This window comes from Limulus polyphemus, unplaced genomic scaffold (genome assembly GCF_000517525.1).
Source record: "Limulus polyphemus unplaced genomic scaffold, Limulus_polyphemus-2.1.2 Scaffold853, whole genome shotgun sequence".
Taxonomy (NCBI): Eukaryota; Metazoa; Arthropoda; class Merostomata; order Xiphosura; family Limulidae; genus Limulus; species Limulus polyphemus.
The window spans coordinates 302,730-320,635 of NW_013666463.1; the positions used below are offsets into that span (position 1 = coordinate 302,730).

Here is a 17,906-nt window from a genome sequence, read left to right on the forward strand (position 1 = left end):
TATCAGAATACCTGTACAGTCATTCCATAATGATGTACGAACAGCAATAGTCATGCTAGTATGTGACGATAAAACCAACATTTTATCAGAATACCTGTACAGTCATTCCATAATGATGTACGAACAGCAATAGTCGTGCTAGCATGTGACGATAAAATCAACATTTTATCAGAACACCTGTAAAGTTGTTCTTGCATGCCGCAACTTTAAATATTTTACTTCATTAGTTTTGTGAAGTAAAAACTTTTAAGGCATGTGTCACCTATTGACATTTCAGCAAGTTGCGCTTAGATAAATTTTTAACTGTAGACATTTTTAGATTCGCACACCATGTATGTCATGTAAATTTATAAGGTTTGTAATTTGAACTTATGAGTTGGTAAAAGGTTGAATAGTAAGACATACTGTAGTGAGGTTTTGATGGAAAGAGAAGACAGTTTCCAAATATGGACTTTGAAATTTCTATAAGCAGCTTTAATTCTACCAAGATCCGGTGAAAGTAACAGTTTTGGAAGACAGGACGAGAACAGGTGGAATTCATTAATCTTTAACAATACAAACGTGTAAGCCTCATCAGTGTTAATGTTTACATGAAGTTAATCGCCTTTAGTTTCATGTGTTTTTACTCCCAAATATTTTCAATCCTTTCACAACTACATAGAAAAGTTTTAGTATTATTTTTTTCGTTTACTTTCGAATAATTTTCGTTTGAGTGACTTCTGGTATATAAAATAACAATTAGAAGACTATTTTTTAATAGTGAAACCATTATTTGAGTTTTCATTTTATAATTAGGATATGAACAAACGGCATCTTATAATAAAATTTTATGTGAACAGCAATAGTCATTCGATTATCAGGATTAAGTGAACACTAGTAGTAGATACTAGCAGACAGCAGTGGTCAATTTGTAATACAGAATCATACGAAATTAGGACAGCAGTAGTCACTTTATCATCAGGATACGAGCGGACAATAGTAGTTCTCTTATCACCAGAATACGAGCAGACAGCAGTGGTCACTTTGTAATTATGAATCGTGAAATGAGGACAGCAGTAGTCACTTTATCATCATGATACAAGCAGATAATAGTAGTCCCCTTATCACCAAGATACGAGCAGACAGCAGTGGTCACTTTGTAATTATGAATCGTGAAATGAGGACAGCAGTAGTCTCTTTATCATCATGATACAAGCAGACAATAGTAGTCCGCTTATCACCAAGATACGAGCAGACAGCAGTGGTCACTTTGTAATTATGAATCATACGAAATGAGGACAACAGTAGTCATTTTATCATCAGGATACGAGCAGACAGCAGTGGTCACTTTGAAATTATGAATCATACGAAATGAGGACAGCAGTAGTCACTTTATCATCAGGATACGAGCAGACAGTAGTAGTCCCCTTGAGTGATTTCTTGTCTGGATTTTACAAGCATTTTTGTGTCTATAAACTTTGCTATATGGGACATTTTAGTTCATTAGAAATGTTTAAATTCACCGCAAGATGTTGTAGGTGCAGGAGTTAACTCTCATGAAGATTCTGTTTATTGTTACCTTTGTTAGCTTCATATATATATTATTTTGAAGCTTAACAGCTCTTTTTTTCTTTTCTTATTGGCACGTCCTTTATTTCGTGTATATGAAAATGTTCCTGCATTACACGGTTTCAATTATAAATTGTTTAACCAGAATGAAAGATTGATCCGTAAAAAAAAAAACACGTAACTCCGTTATTGTTAGAGAACACCTACAATTATACAAAGTAGACATTCTGTCGAGAAAGAACGGTAATTATCTGCAGACTGTTTGAGCTACATTTATCCACAAACATTTCTTGAATTTTCCAGGTATGAGCCATTGCTGTTTACACGACTCTGGCAGTACAATAATTGATCGATGTTTTACCGCTTTCCACGCCAGCGGGGTGTCGAAACATAGTGTCCTCTAATAATCAATGCAGTTCTGTGTTATGTAGCGCCACGGTAACGAGGGTGTTACATGTTTCAATGTAACACAACTGATAAATATAAGTATCGGTAACGTTGTTGAAAAACTGCTCCGGAACATTGTTGTTTAATTGATATAGAATAGAAAACATTGTTGGTTAGTTAAGTGATGTAGAATAGAAAACATTGTTGGTTGATTGATATAGAATAGAAAACATTGTTGGTTAAGTGATGTAGAATAGAAAACATTGTTGGTTGATTGATATAGAATAGAAAACATTGTTGGTTAATTGATATAGAATAGAAAACATTGTTGGTTGATTGATATAGAATAGAAAATATTGTTGGTTAATTAAATGAAAAATATATTCACAGTAAAGTGATTTATAATAAACAAATAAAACTAAAGGCTATGACAAACAGGAACCTTAGTAGGTAACCTAATGAAAATCTTAACTGTTTACTTATTTCATAGTGTTTTAAAAACTGATTTTTCACATTAACTGTTCGATTAACATTTCTGCCTAAAGACCGTGCAAGTTTGATGGCCGAAAGCTTGTGTAAGTAAAACAATTAAACGTGTAAATAATCATGTACGTTCATTATATGATTCATATCGTACATTGTCGGCTATAAACATTATCAATGTGGGCCTAATTTAACTAGTATTGGAAAGCGTATAAATATATTGCGGTGAATACCTATAAGTATGAATTGTGGTGGTATTCTCGCTGTAAGATATTGTATTGTTGAGAATATGCTATATCAGTTGAGATAATAGTTAAACATCAAAGTTAACAAAGTGTTAACAGTGCTTTCACCTGCAAGAAATAATGGACGACACGTTTTCAAATTGTGTTTCATAGAAAACCCATTGCGTTGTAATTACGTAATGTCTTTACAGAACACAGAGAGGTCACGGCTAATTAAACAACAGAAAATAATGTTGGTTAACTTGTCGCTGTAATGAATTAGGATAGTTGTGTTTATTAGCTGGTTTCTTCAAGGTTTTTGCGAGGCAATTCTAGTTCAAGATTTTCTTCCCTTGACAACCTTGGTCTTGTTACGTACAACTTATAATTTGAAAGTTCTGAGAAAACACGAACAAATGAACAATATGATGCCATGCATCAGTACACGCGGGAGTCTTCAAAACAGGACAAAGATCTCGAATCTACTTCGGTTAATAATCTTCACGAAGATGATCTACAGAACATAAGACGAAACAATGATCACGAATTTACTTGGATAAATGATCTGCACGAAGATGATCTAGAAGTAAATCCGTGATCTTTGTTTCGTCTTATGTTCTCTAGATCATCTTCGTGCAGATCATTTACCCAAGTAAATCCGTGATCTTTGTTTCGTCTTATGTTCTGGGTAAATGATCTGCACGAGGAAGATCTACAGAACATAAGACGAAACAAAGATCACGGATTTACTTGGGTAAATGATCTGCACGAAGATGATCTACAGAACATAAGACGAAACATAGATCACGGATTTACTTGGATAAATGATCTGCACGAAGATGATCTAGAGAACATAAGACGAAACAAAGATCGCAGATCTACTTGGGTAAATGATCTACACGAAGAAGATCTTCAAATATTATCGGGATAAAGGGTTAGGGTCTACTTGGGTAAATGATCTATACGAAGATAATGTTCAGACCATAAGGAGAAAGAAAGATCGCAGATCTACTTGGGTAAATAATCTACATGAAGATAATTCTCATTAAAAAAGTCTACATATATTTAAGCTTTGTGTGTTATAGTGAAGTTAAGTTTGTCGAGAATAGAGACGACTGCAGCTGGCCATCAGGGCGATAGGTAACCTATGAAATAGACGCGCATAAGCGTCTTCAAAGGCAGACACATAAGGCTGGAGTGGGTTTATCTCCAGTGAAATATAGCCATAAACTTTCTAGGTGAATAAGTTAATTGATCATGCCTTGCCATATTCTTTAGGCTTAAGTAGGTTCTTCAACTTCAAAATTTATTAAGCGAATGCTAGTTAACGTATTTTGTTTTGTAATTATTCTGCTTCTTACTTTTTTGTTAAACACTAGTTTTCGATCTTATAGAACTATTTATTTATTATATTAAATATGTATTGTAAAGTTATTTCTTCTTGCATGATTTTTCCTCCCCAAAGAACCCCTTGAAATCCCATTTCTTTTCGGGTACGTTTTTTCAACGTTTAATGTTGGAAATATATTTAATTAATGAATTGTATCACTAATCCAGGCTGTTCTGTGGTTTTCAGGTGAAAATCTGGTTTCAAAATAGAAGGTCCAAATACAAAAAGATGCTAAAAGCCCAGCAACAAGCAACAGGCCAGCAACCTCAAGCACAGCAGCCCGCCCAGACTCCGGCGCTACCACCGCCCAATCCTGCTGCCACGCCGCAGACGCCGACGGAGTCGCCAGAGACACATAGTCCAGGAAGCGCCGGGCAACCAGGGCTGCTGCCCCCGAATACCCACAGTCCGGTAGTCGGGAGCCTAGCTGCGGTTAGCCCTCCCGCCATGAGCCCCCCGATCAGCTCGTGGGACATGAACCCTGGCAAGCCGCCTATGAGTCTGCCCAACAGCTATATGCCCCAGTATTGGTACCATCAACCTGAGCCTAATATGAACCAACAAATTCTCACCTAAGTCCGGGGCTGCTACATTTTGCAGCACGTGCAGCCGGCCCTCCTCCTCAACTAAGACCGTGAGTACGTGGCTTTCAGTATTAAAGCCGGATACAAGCTGCCGGCTTAGCTTACGGGCCTCGTGGACATAGGGCTAGAATAATATCCAAAGATCAATTGTTGTGTATATTATTGTCTTTTGTAATATGTCCTCATGTTGAAGGAAGCTTAGCTCCCAGGTCCTCTGCTCCGGTCGCTATTCTCCAGACTGTCTGGTTTTGTACATTAAGGCTCAGTCGAACAGGAGCAAGGGAGATGGCTTGCGACCTTTGTACATAGCATGTCCTTTTTTTCTTTTTTTGCAGAAAAGCCCCTGTTTATCTCGAGGACTTGATTGTACCTAGCGGTCTTTTGTGTAAACTTCTTCAATTTATTTTATTTATGGACAGATGTGTTAGTGACTACGAAGTAAAGATGTACTTTCTGGCCGTTAGGTTTGTTGTACAGTGATGTAAGCTAGAAGGGTCAAGGGGTTAGAATGTTTCATTGTTCTGTTGACTTAATCTTGAATAAAATCAAAGGTTCGGCATTTACAAAATTAACATAAAAAATAAAACTGTAATCGTCAGATAGGTCCACAAGTAACGTATTCAAGGCCTTTCCTGACCGTACAACCACAATACCAAGTCTGTTAATTAAAAACTACTTTCTTTTCATATCCAAGTTTTAATCACGAGAACACCCAAGCGGGAAGTTTGTCATTGTGTATATTTTACATCAATAAACCATGTTTCACAAAAATTACTTTTGTCTCCTGGTACAATTTTTGTTTCACTTTCAAAAGTAATGTAAAATTCTCATTACCGGAAATTTTGAAGAGGGTCTTCCCACAATCTCAATTATTCATAGCTGAATAAAGAGTTTTAAGATTTGGAAAGCGCTTAGTACACTTATAAAACTTCCAAATTTATTGTTATCCGGATTTCCTTGGTAACTCAAACGAAAACAAGTAAAATAATAGGGTTACAAGGCTGAATCTTCTTATACTAATTAGGTTATAAGAATGTCATATACTGTACTGAAGGTTTTTGCTCTTAGATTAGGTTGGTCTGGTTTTATGTTTATTGCTTTAAAGAAAAAAGTGGAACATCCCTCGTCTTTGTAGGTATTTATCATATTTCAACAGTTTTGGTTAATTCTTGTCTGATTGGGAAGTGTTCTTCATAAAGATATTTCAGTGAAGTTAGCAAACAGTTTAATACAGTTTCACAAGTGCTTGTCTACTTTTAAGAAAACGTATTTTCACAGCAAATTAACTGGTACATTTACAACTTTATTCAAATTACATACGAAAAAATTCCAGTAAGACTTGAAATATAACACATTACGTCCGTAAACATTTCTGTTTTTTATTTTCTGACGGTGACTGTAATACAAGAGAATGTTTGTAAAACGATGTGAAGGAGGTGTTACATTGTTCGGACATATTTCTGGCTGTCTATTCACTAATAATTTCACAGTTTAATTTTATACGTGTTTAGTTTTTTATGTAATGATACCACATTTTATGCACTAGAGTTTGAACGGGAGTTTAATGCCTTTTAATACTACCCTCACTTAGTTTTTTTGATTTTGGTTATTACAAAGTGAACATTGCTGCTACACAGTTTTAAATTTTGGTTATTATTTATAGAACAAATTTTGGTTATAAAAATTACTTTATTTTTGATGTTTCGCTGACCTATTATGGCTACGTTTCTGGAATATTTTAATCTAATTGGACTTATTAATTTTAACTTTATTACACTGAAAAGACACGAGGCAAAATTATTTGCTTTGATATTTTTGTTATATATCAGAAAAATGACAATAAAGAAAGGTGCATAACATTCTAATATGTAAGTTTTAAAACATAGGAATAGAAAAGAATAGTTGGAAATTTTGTTTTTGAGAAAAAACATTTTTATGAAAGAAGAATTGCATTCAAGAACTGGACTACAACTTTGAGCGTTAATAATTTATAATTCAGCCAAGAGTGATGTTGACATTTCACTACTACACAATATGTCTGATTTTTTTTATATTCTAAATTGAAAGCTACCCGATAAAGTCTAGTATATAGTGCTAGACTGTAGAATGCTACCTGATAAAGTCCAGTACATAATGCTGGACTGTTGAAAGCTACCTGATAAAGTCCAGTACATAATGCTAGACTGTAGAAAGCTACCTGATAAAGTCCAGTACATCAGGTAGCTTTCAACAGTCTAGCATTATTAGCATTATATACTGGACTTTGACTGTAGAAAGCTACCTTATAAAGTCCAGTATATAATGCTAGACTGTAGAAAGCTACCTGATAAAGTCCAGTACATAATGCTGGACTGTTGAAAGCTACCCGATAAAGTCCAGTACACAATGCTGGACTGTTGAAAGCTACCTGATTTGGTAGCTTTCAACAATCTAGCATTTTATACTGGACTTTATCGGGTAATTTTCAACAGTCTAGCATTATATATACAGGACTTTATCGGTAGCTTTCAACAATCTAGCATTATATGTACAGGACCTTATCAGGTAGGTTTCAACAGTCTAGCATTATATACTAGACTTTATCAGGTAGCTTTCAACAGTTTAGCATTATATATACAGGACTTTACCGTGTAGCTTTTAACAATCTAGCATTATATGCTGGACTTTATCGGGTAGCTTTCAACAGATAAGCATTATATACTGGACTTTATCGTGTAGCTTTGAACAAGCTAGGAAGTCTAGCATTATATATACAGGACTTTAGTTGAAAGTTACCCGATAAAGTCCAGTATAAAATGCTAGACTGTCACAACGTTCTTAAGCGTACAGGTTTTAACGAAACCCATACTTCAGCAGTATTCAAGGTAGAATGAAAAGAGGTCGGAATTCGTCTGTATTTGATGATATATACTTTTAATTCGTAAAGATTTTCAGGTTTGTACTCTTAAGAACTTGACTAATATTGTGTTTTATCTTTACTTGGGTAGATTTGAATTATAGTTATACGTACAAATACATCCGGCCATTACTGTCTTTTGCAAAATCCAAATGCTTCAGATATTCGAAACCATACTTTAACATAAATATTATTGTATTTTTGTTGATAAAGATTGTAATTACTTAAGAACATACCACTGAATTTTAAAGGTGTGCTAGAAATGTTAAAGCCAGTAACTGAAGACGTTGCCTTTGAGACATTCTGCACATAACAAATGTCTATGTACTGACGTGATTTTAACACTTAAATTTAACCTTTGCTATATATAATATTCCCGTGTACACTTTCCAGGAGATAAGTATTTTGGTTTTATACTACAAGAAAAAAAAAGAGTAAACTAAACAAGGCTACAAGTTATATGGTTTAATTCATATCCTTAGGAACGTAGCTGCGTGACTTCAGCATAGAATAAATATGGATAGAAGCTCATAGCTTCAATACGTGATCTTTCCCTTGGATATATTTATTTAATGTGGCGAAGTAGAAATAATACCTGGTACAGGATCATGTGAATTATATTGAAGCCAACTTCATCCTTGTTAACAGACACCTGTATAAATATTAAACAAGAATACCTTCGTGAACACCTACGTCACACGACAACGCATTGTGGGTACTTACTTCTGTCACACGACAGCGTATTATATGTACTTTACATCTATGTGGATGTACATATATATACGATGATTCGTAATCAGTTCTGTCGCCAATAAAAGAAATTAGCGTCTGGTCAGTTATGTGGCTAGTAAAAGAAATTAGTGTCTGACCAGTTATGTCGCCAGTAAGTTAGTCTTAAATCCTTCTTCTAACAATGAAAATTCATCTTCATATAAGTGTGGAAATTAATGACAACAACAATAAAAAAAATTCAATTACAGCCAATAATATTAATGAAATTAAATTCAATGTCTGCGATTGGTCATTTCAGTCGAGAAATCCAGTTACTACAATAATCTTACTGTAACCTTGTTTTAGTATTACATTATAAAACCAATAAAAACAATCCTCCGATGAGTCAGCGGTAAGTTTAGAGACTTGCAACGCTAAAATGCGGAATTCAATTCCCTTCGATGGACAGAGTGCAGATAGCTCATTGCGTAGTTTTGCACTAAGTAAACAATAAAACTAACGTGCATATAGGATGAATGGGTGCTGGAAACTATACTTTCCTAGAGTCGTTCCTGCACGAGAAATCGGGTAATATAAACAACGCGTTTTTGCAGAAATCACTATGGTGACAGCTCCATGAAAGACTATAATTTTATTTTATTTCGACACTCCATTCGAACGCTTACATTTATCCCGTACTTGGCCTCAACATAATACCCTTATTCCAGAATCTCCAGTTATCTAAAAATATTTTCTGCCTGTAAACAAAGTTGAAGAAATAATCGTCTTAATAAGGAGGGAAAATACCAATAAGCAGAAGAGGGATGCCGACTTTATCTTAAATATTTTGGCATCATTTCGTTTTCAAACCAAACTGTATTTTTTTCTGTACTTAACATGTACACTTTCTAAAGCTAAGTGTATATATATATATATATATATATGTAAAAACATTTTCAAAGGGCGTATATTTGAACTTCATATTATTCTGTTTACATCAATTCGATATATAGTTTTCCAGTATTTAAGCAGTTTAAAAAATGATCCTCAGCCTTAAAGCACGGCACTGTCTTGGAGTCGAGTGCTCGAAGTGTTTTCCCTATACTGTACTAACGGAAGAAATTAAATTTAAGATACATTTTTACGTAACGTAACATAAGTTATGTTTATGACGAAATCAGACTCTAAAATCCAGCGTGTATTTTTATGTACATAGGTACAAGGGAAAAATTCCTTGATTGAGTAAAATACTGTGTAGCGCAAAAGAAATACTAATTCGCCCTCTGTATTTATATATCATAGCGTGAACATGTTTGCCTTATTATAAAACCATTATTATTAATATTTTTGCTGTATGTTTGCTAAACACGAAACGACGTAACCTTCACACCAGATTCATGAAAACGTGAATTAAACACATTTTGAAATAACATGACGTGAAAGAACGCTTAGATATGTCGTTTATTGAACCCTCTGGGTTTAATTACAAAACGATGTTTAGAAAGTGTTTAGGCACTGCCAGTGTGCACGATAGTCAATAAATAGATCTTTGATGTAAGATAATTTAAAAGTTTCGTTAAAAATTAATGCAATGTAGTTCATTAAGTAAATTCATTATTACACCTGCACAACCTTTCTTCCAGTGTGGGCTGTGTTATCGAACATACATTAAGATCAATCAATAATAAATTTAAAGTGACGTCTATATTTTGAAGGATCAAACAAATCCCACTTACATACATACATGTATACAACATAATCACGCAAGAACATACACACACACACACACATTTCTGTATATATATATATATACAGGGTGTTCCAAAAGTCGGTTGCTATAGGCTGACAGTCTTTTCACGTTTTACAGAATATGCTCCAAATGTCCATCCTCAACATCCATACAGCACTGAAGACGTTCAAACCAGTCACTTTCATTTGTTCTTCAATGGTAAATTCCATTATCTAAAGAAATGTGCAAAAAACAAGAAAATCAATGATCATTTCCTAATGTTACAATTACAACAGAGTTTTGGACATATTGTTAAATATTCGTAAGATATATACTCCAGAATTTATAATCTTGGTAGCGTAATATAATTAATATATATATATATATATATAACAAAAACATTTGCATTCTTTGAGACAAACTAATTCATTTAGTTTCCACATTAATAAAAAAAAAATGTTTCAAGTTACATAACAATTTGTAGGAAATGATTTAATTTAACGTAACATAACTCTATGACGTGGTTTAATAGAATATTTAAGTGAAAAATTGTAGTAGACCTGATGAACTTTAAAGGATTACACCTACTGTTTTGACCTATTAGTGCTCGGACTTGAGCTAGAAAATCGAAATCTTGTCCATTAAAATGTTTCAAGTGTGGAACATAAATCCTTTTACTCGTTAGTAATTAACCAGTAATTAGTAATTTAACTATTTTTTGTTGTTATTTTAGAAAATTTTGTGAAGGAGCGGTACCAAGTTTTCACATAGGCAAAAAAATATAAGTACATTAATATAGAAGATTCAGTTGAAAGAAAGGACACTTTACAATACTCTAACTGAGATGAAAATACATGATAAAACTATGATTTATATCGAAGATTCAGTTAAAAGAAAGGACACTTTACAATACTCTAACTGAGATGAAAATATATGATAAAACTATGATTTATATCGAAGATTCAGTTGAAAGAAAGGACACTTTACAATACTCTAACTGAGATGAAAATACCCGATAAACTATGATTTTTATAGAAGATTCAGTTAAAAGAAAGGACACTTTACAATACTCTAACTGAGATGAAAATACCTGATAAACTATGATTTTGATAGAAGATTCAGTTAAAAGAATAGACACTTTACAATACTCTAACTGAGATGAAAATACACGATAAAACTAAGATTTCCTGCGATTTTATTAAAACAGCAATCATAAAATAGAAAATTTAGCTCGGTTATAGTTAAAGTATAGCGTTAAGGCTATTATTGTATATAAGTAAGCATTATTTTCTTGTCGTCAAAAGTCAACATTAATTAATTTTAAGAGTACTTAATTTACTTAATTGACATTGAAATACTTAATTCATTACGGATGATTGATTTATGTTTAACAATTATACACAATTTAGCTCTTAATGACTTCAAGAAATTTTGTTTGGTCACTGTTTAGATGGATATTAACAATTGTTTGTAAATATGACTTCACACATACATGCACATTTAATGGTTTCTAAGTGCTGGTTCTTGAGTTCAAAGTTATGGGGCATTAGACAACGCACTTAGCATTGCGGAATAAAGTATTACTCATCGTATGTTAAACACCTTTAAAATAATTTGATGATTTATTTCATTTACGTTAAATATAATGTTAACTATTTTTAATGCTTTCTAACATCGACAAATTTAATATTTTTTGCCTTCCGTTTGATTTATAATTTTATTTAATATAAATAAGTGTCATTAAAAAAAAGGGTACTATTGGTTACTTTATCTGTGTACGAGTGTATCTTTTATTAAAGACACTCATTACTGTTTAGCAGTTTAAAACTCAGATTTTGATATTCAAGATTAAAGTGTGACGCAAAATGACAGAATGATTAAAATTGTATTTAAAAAGTTAATAATTCTGTTTATTTGAACGCCCTCTAGTGGAACAGTGGTATGTCTGCGGACTTATTCCGCTAGAAACCGGGTTTCGATACCCGCGGTGGGCAGAGCACAGATAGCCCTTTGTGTGTCTTTGTGCTTAACTACAAACAATAAGTTTATTTGAATGAAGTTAGGAAATCGGTAATTGGGAAAACTTTCAGAATCTTTGAAGGCTAAAGAAAAAACAGACAGTTTATTTGAAAATGCGTATCGACAGTCAAAATAATCCAAAGTTTTGAAGTTTTTTTCTTTTCTTTAAAGCTGTTACTTATCCTCTTAATTGATCAAATAAAACTTGTCCAGTTTTAAAGAACCGAGATGACTTTTCTTTGAGGAAATGTATAACATTTAAAAAAAAAACTCCATCACCTTTCAACAAGTGTCTACACAGCAGAGAAAAACTGAAAGACGTCCATGAGGCCTCGTATTTACCCTTCGTAGATGAATGTTTATTTTAAACAGAGAGAGAATAACAAACATTTGATTACAAACCAAGATTAAAATCGAGTGTCTGCTTGAACCAGTTCTGGACAATTTCAACTCACTCTCTCTGTCGTAAAAAGCGCTGTGTCAACAAAACTTACACATGACCGAACATTGCTCATATGCTGTTGGAATAGATTACTCCGTATATATGAAACATGACCTATATGATAAGTTTGATACGATAATATGGTTGACTCAAAACTCCGTAATACTAATTTGATTCTATGTATTCCTAGTTCAGTACACATGAAGCGTAATATTCCTAGCAGTCTTTTAACTTAAACAAAACGACAAAAACCGAATTCACTTGAGTGTGTGACTTCTGTGTGTGTTAATCGTATTACAATCTTTTTTGTTTTCTCTAAGTATGATATTTTTACTATACAACATTTTTTTTGTTCTTGTCAGTTTTATCTCGCCATTCTTTCTTACCGTGTTTCCTTTCCAAAGCCAAGTATTTCTTTTCCTTTGCACGATTTGCTTCCATAACCGTTGGTACAAACTTTTCACCTGTGTTTGCTCTGCTTCTATAATTGTTTATTTTTTCTTTCAACTTCTCCTAAATTACAATTCACCACCCATGAGCCAAAGAACATGTTATCTATACCTACTTCTATCTGAAGCTTCCTTTACTTGCACTTTTATTTATTGTTTTATTTTGTTAAAAAAAGAATTTTCACTCCATCACCGGTGATATCAAATTTTTGAAGTTATTCACTCATACATGTTGTAAAATTTTCTCCTCTTCGGAAAACAAAAATTATCGTTGTAATTTAAATCTTCAGTAACATTTGTTGCCCGCTTAACATTAATGTTATTCAAACAAATTATTCCCACACGACGTAAAGCATGTATAGAGCATTTTATTGTTGTTGTCTTTTTCTTGTCGTCAAAGGTTTGAATAGTTAATACAGCATTTTCATGAACGTTACTAATTTTTGGTACCTCTCTTTTGATTTCGTTACCTGATAGCAACTGTGAGTTGATAATAGCACATCCTCGTTTATGGTTAAGAAAGTACTTATGATGTTAAGAAAATGTTTACTGTAGCCCATGTTAGCTGAAACCTTCAAATTTGTTTCGTAATATTTACAAGAAAGCAACGACGTTATGACATTGCGAATTCATTGCTGACACGTTTACATTTATATTCGAGTCTGTACTTTTATTTCGTTGATTAAAAAATGTTCCGTTTCTGTTGTATATGGTGTATTCGGCAGTAACAAAAACTTTTCTGCAGTTTTTTTTAAGTCACGTTTTGGCAATGCTAGAATATTCACTGAGTCAAGGTGTTTTGTTTGAAAAAGTTACTCTTGAAATACTCACTCTTATCTTACAAAAAATAAAAAAATCAGATTAAAAATATTTTGCACCATAACCAGAAAAAGGCATATTTTTTGGCAAGCTGATTTTTGAAACTTTCCTGCAAGCGCGAGCTATAGAGATTAATGTGTTTTAAAAGTTTCCAGAGAGAGAATTTGAAAGATTATTGAAATGCTTTGTTTCTATTCACTAAACATAATAAATATTTCAAGGAAATAGGCTATATGTAAAATATAATATACAGTTATTTATATTATCTGTAATAAGGCCATTGATAAATTAAACAATTGAGTTTTTAATTTGGAATCTTTTGCTGAAACCCAAGTTGAAATTTAGTCTATTTAGCGTTTCATAAATAGGTTATTTAGCTCAATGGACAAGAAATGTCTTAGTTATAATATCCACACATGGTAGTGGTACTCGAATAAATGTTTAGAAAACTTGTCAATCCATCAAATATCACGAGAACCTTGTTCGATTGTACATTTGTTTCTTAACAGACGTCCTATCGAAGGTGTGAAAATGGCATTTCAGATCTATCTTAACAGACGTCCTATCGAAGGTGTGAAAAAATGACATTTCAGATCTATCTTAACAGACGTCCTATCGAAGGTGTGAAAAAATGGCATTTCAGATCTATCTGAGTACAAAGTATACAATTGTAAAGAACAATCAATGTTGCTGTTTTTTTATTTTAGGGAAAGCGAAGTTGGGGCTTCTCAAGCTCTCGCCCTTTACTTTTATAGGGACAGCTCTTTTTTAAAGAAAATAGACTTATATAATATCATCTAAACCTTTCCACGGAACTTTATCAAGATTCATGTTTATTTGAGCTAAATAACGATTTTAATTATGATTTTTCTTTCACTTACGGGTGTGAAATAATTTCTTCTCAGACTCCCCTTACTCGCTCAGTGAGTTTGATCTCTTAGCTCCTCATTAATTCTATTACTTGCAGAGGATTAATCCCCTCTTAGGTCCTCCCTCTTGAATCGGTGTATTTAATTTTTTGATAAATCTTAACTCCTTATTAATTCTTTCATTTACAGGTGAAATAATAACTTCTCTGGATCTCCCCTTCATTGGATTTGTTATTTTAAATTCTTGCTAATATTTAACCTTCCACCAATACTTGTAATATTCTAGTGTTACCATATTTCGAATTTTTTCAACTGTAGATTTAATGATGCACGTGGAAAGGATACTAAAATGTTTTTCTTTCAATTGTTATTTTGTTTTAAACCACTCAAGATAACAATGATAAAAATGCCATATAAATTTAGGATCAATAAGTAGAATGTTATTGTGTTTTTTGTAATTGATTGGCTGAAATATATATGATCAATACTCATAATCTTTGAACTGATTCTCACAAATAGAATGTCCCCCCTCCAGGTGGGTCAGCAATAACTTTATGGACTCACAGTACTAAAATTCTTGGTTTGATTCCCCACGATTGACAGAGTACAGATAGTTTACTGTATGGCTGAAACAAACAAACACAAATAGATAATACAAAAAATATAATTATCAATGTTAAACCGTGTATTGTTTATTTCTGACAGTCAAAAGTAAACATAAAAGTACATTATCAAGTGATAAATGCTGCAGTATTTTAGACATGCTCCATCCTAACTCTGGCGATCTTGTAAACATTCTACTCTAGCTCTAGTGATCTTGTAAATATTCTATTCTAGCTCTAGTGATCTTGTAAATATTCTATTCTAGCTCTAGTGATCTTGTAAATATTCTACTCTAGCTCTAGTCTAGAGCTAGAATAGAATATTTACAAGATCTGATCTTGTAAATATTCTATTCTAGCTCTAGTGATCTCGTAAATATTCTATTCTAGCTCTAGTGATCTTGTAAATATTCTACTCTAGCTCTAGTGATCTTGTAAATATTCTACTCTAGCTCTAGTGATCTTGTAAATATTCTATTCTAGCTCTAGTGATCTTGTAAATATTCTATTCTAGCTCTAGTGATATTGTAAATATTCTATTCTAGCTCTAGTGATCTTGTAAATATTCTATTCTAGCTTTAGTGATCTCGTAAATATTCTATTCTAGCTCTAGTGATATTGTAATTATTCTATTCTAGCTCTTGTGATATTGTAAATATTGTATTCTAGCTCTAGTGATCTTGTAAATATTGTATTCTAGCTTTAGTGATCTTGTAAATATTGTATTCTAGCTTTAGTGATCTTGTAAATATTCTACTCTAGCTCTAGTGATCTTGTAATTATTGTATTCTAGCTCTAGTGATCTTGTAAATATCGTATTCTAGCTTTAGTGATCTTGTAAATATTCTATTCTAGCTCTAGTGATCTTGTAAATATTCTACTCTAGCTCTAGTGATCTTGTAAATATTCTACTCTAGCTCTAGTGATCTTGTAAATATTCTATTCTAGCTCTAGTGATCTTGTAAATATTCTATTCTAGCTCTAGTGATATTGTAAATATTCTATTCTAGCTCTAGTGATATTGTAAATATTCTATTCTAGCTCTAGTGATCTTGTAAATATTGTATTCTAGCACTAGTGTTCTGGGTTTTATAAAAATGTTTATTCAAATGTGTATTATGATTCGAAAGATAGAAATTGCAGTAAAACTTAAAGGTTTTACAAAGTTATCATGTCATTATAACTTATTTTTTTTCCGACGACAGAAGATTATTTTAATGTTGTTATACAATTACCTATACTGGACGAAAAAACAACAACGAACAAAACGACAGCAACAAAAACCTCAACATTTCCGGTTTTCTATCGTTAATATGACGCTCTGTAAACAATACAAAAAAAAATGAAACGTTATTCCTTACGGTAATATTTAACAAAGAGAGAGCAGGGGAAAGTAAAATTCTAGGTTTTGACGCTCTTTACATGAAAAAGTCCAAAGTTTAGCTGGCAGCTAAAAATCATTGATCATCGGAGAAAGCCATTACGGCACCAATCCGTCAAACGTTGGTTGCATATTTCCAGCTTTTATGAAAGCTGTAGAACGTTAATCAATATTTTTGCCGTCAAATAGCACAAACGCTGAATATTTCATGAGGGACGAAAGCTGAAGTGATATTTGATCGAATTCCAATTGCTAGATGGAGCAGATGCTTGTCTGTGAGTAAATGCTTTACTCTAAACCTTTAAAGTAACTGTTTATATAATCGATTCCGATCTTATCAACTTGCTGCCATCTGCATTTTGCTATAATTTGTTTAGATCTTTGTATCCCACAACAGATTCATAAACTTCATAGTCATTTTCAAATTTTTTATTTAATTTGTTTACCGTGAAGCAAAAAAAAAGAAAGACGAGAGTCGTCCGGCATAGTCACTTCTGTACAACTAGTTACTTCAAATTATAATATATCAACATTGACAGATAGATTAGGGGAAATTTGTCTTCAACATCGCATTGAATTTTGCTGAAACATCTAATCGAACCTATCTATTAATAGTCGTTAGGTGCCACTATCAACGTTATTACACATATAATCCTTGATGCTGCCTCTGTGCATTGTAGCATAAGTCCACCGATATCCATAACTCATTACATTAAGTTGAAATGTTATTCGATTACATATTCTGTATGTTTGTACGAGTACATATTCTGTATGTTTGTACGAGTACATATTCTGTATGTTTGTACGAGTACATATTCTGTATGTTTGTACGAGTACATATTCTGTATGTTTGTACGAGTACATATTCTGTATGTTTGTACGAGTACATATTCTGTATGTTTGTACGAGTTGGGGCGTTTAGAGTAACCGCCACAATGAAATGGCCGTTATTGATATAATGAGCTTGAAAAAAGTTTTATTTCGCACTTTGATCATTTCAGGTATTCTATATGTATTGTATTTTAGCTGTCTAATACTCACCACACTGAACCGATATCTATCTACATATATATATTTGAAAAATATATGGTATTAGTGTTACTAGTTTGTTATTCTAAATTATTCAACAGAAAATCAGTTTAAAAATACTAAATATGGACACGAAGCTCACACCTATCATTCGATTCACCTCTTTTCAATGAGGTACACACAGTTTCGAGGAATTCCAACACTCATCAGTAACAATGTACAGGGCCCGGCATGGTCAGGTGGTTAGGGCGCTCGACTCGTAATCTGAGGGTCGCGGGTTCGAATCCCCGTCACTCCAAACATGCTCGCCCTTTCAGCTGTGGGGGCGTTATAACGTGATGGTC

The 17,906-nt window shown here is 33.0% G+C and overlaps 1 protein-coding gene and 1 long non-coding RNA gene across 2 annotated transcripts in view; both read left to right on the plus strand.

Annotated features, from left to right (window-relative positions):
* LOC106460877 (homeotic protein distal-less-like) overlaps window positions 1–5,390 on the plus strand; it is a 21,297-nt gene extending 15,907 nt beyond the window's left edge. The window contains exon 3 of the mRNA XM_013920632.2: window positions 4,219–5,390. Coding sequence (XP_013776086.1) covers window positions 4,219–4,608 — 390 coding nt within the window. The 3' untranslated portion in view covers window positions 4,609–5,390. The remainder of the gene's footprint in view (window positions 1–4,218) is intronic.
* Window positions 220–3,593, plus strand: LOC111086111. Its single transcript, XR_002610869.1, has 2 exons — window positions 220–3,228; window positions 3,361–3,593. It is a non-coding gene; the product is annotated as an uncharacterized LOC111086111 (long non-coding RNA).
* Window positions 5,391–17,906: the final 12,516 nt, after the last annotated feature.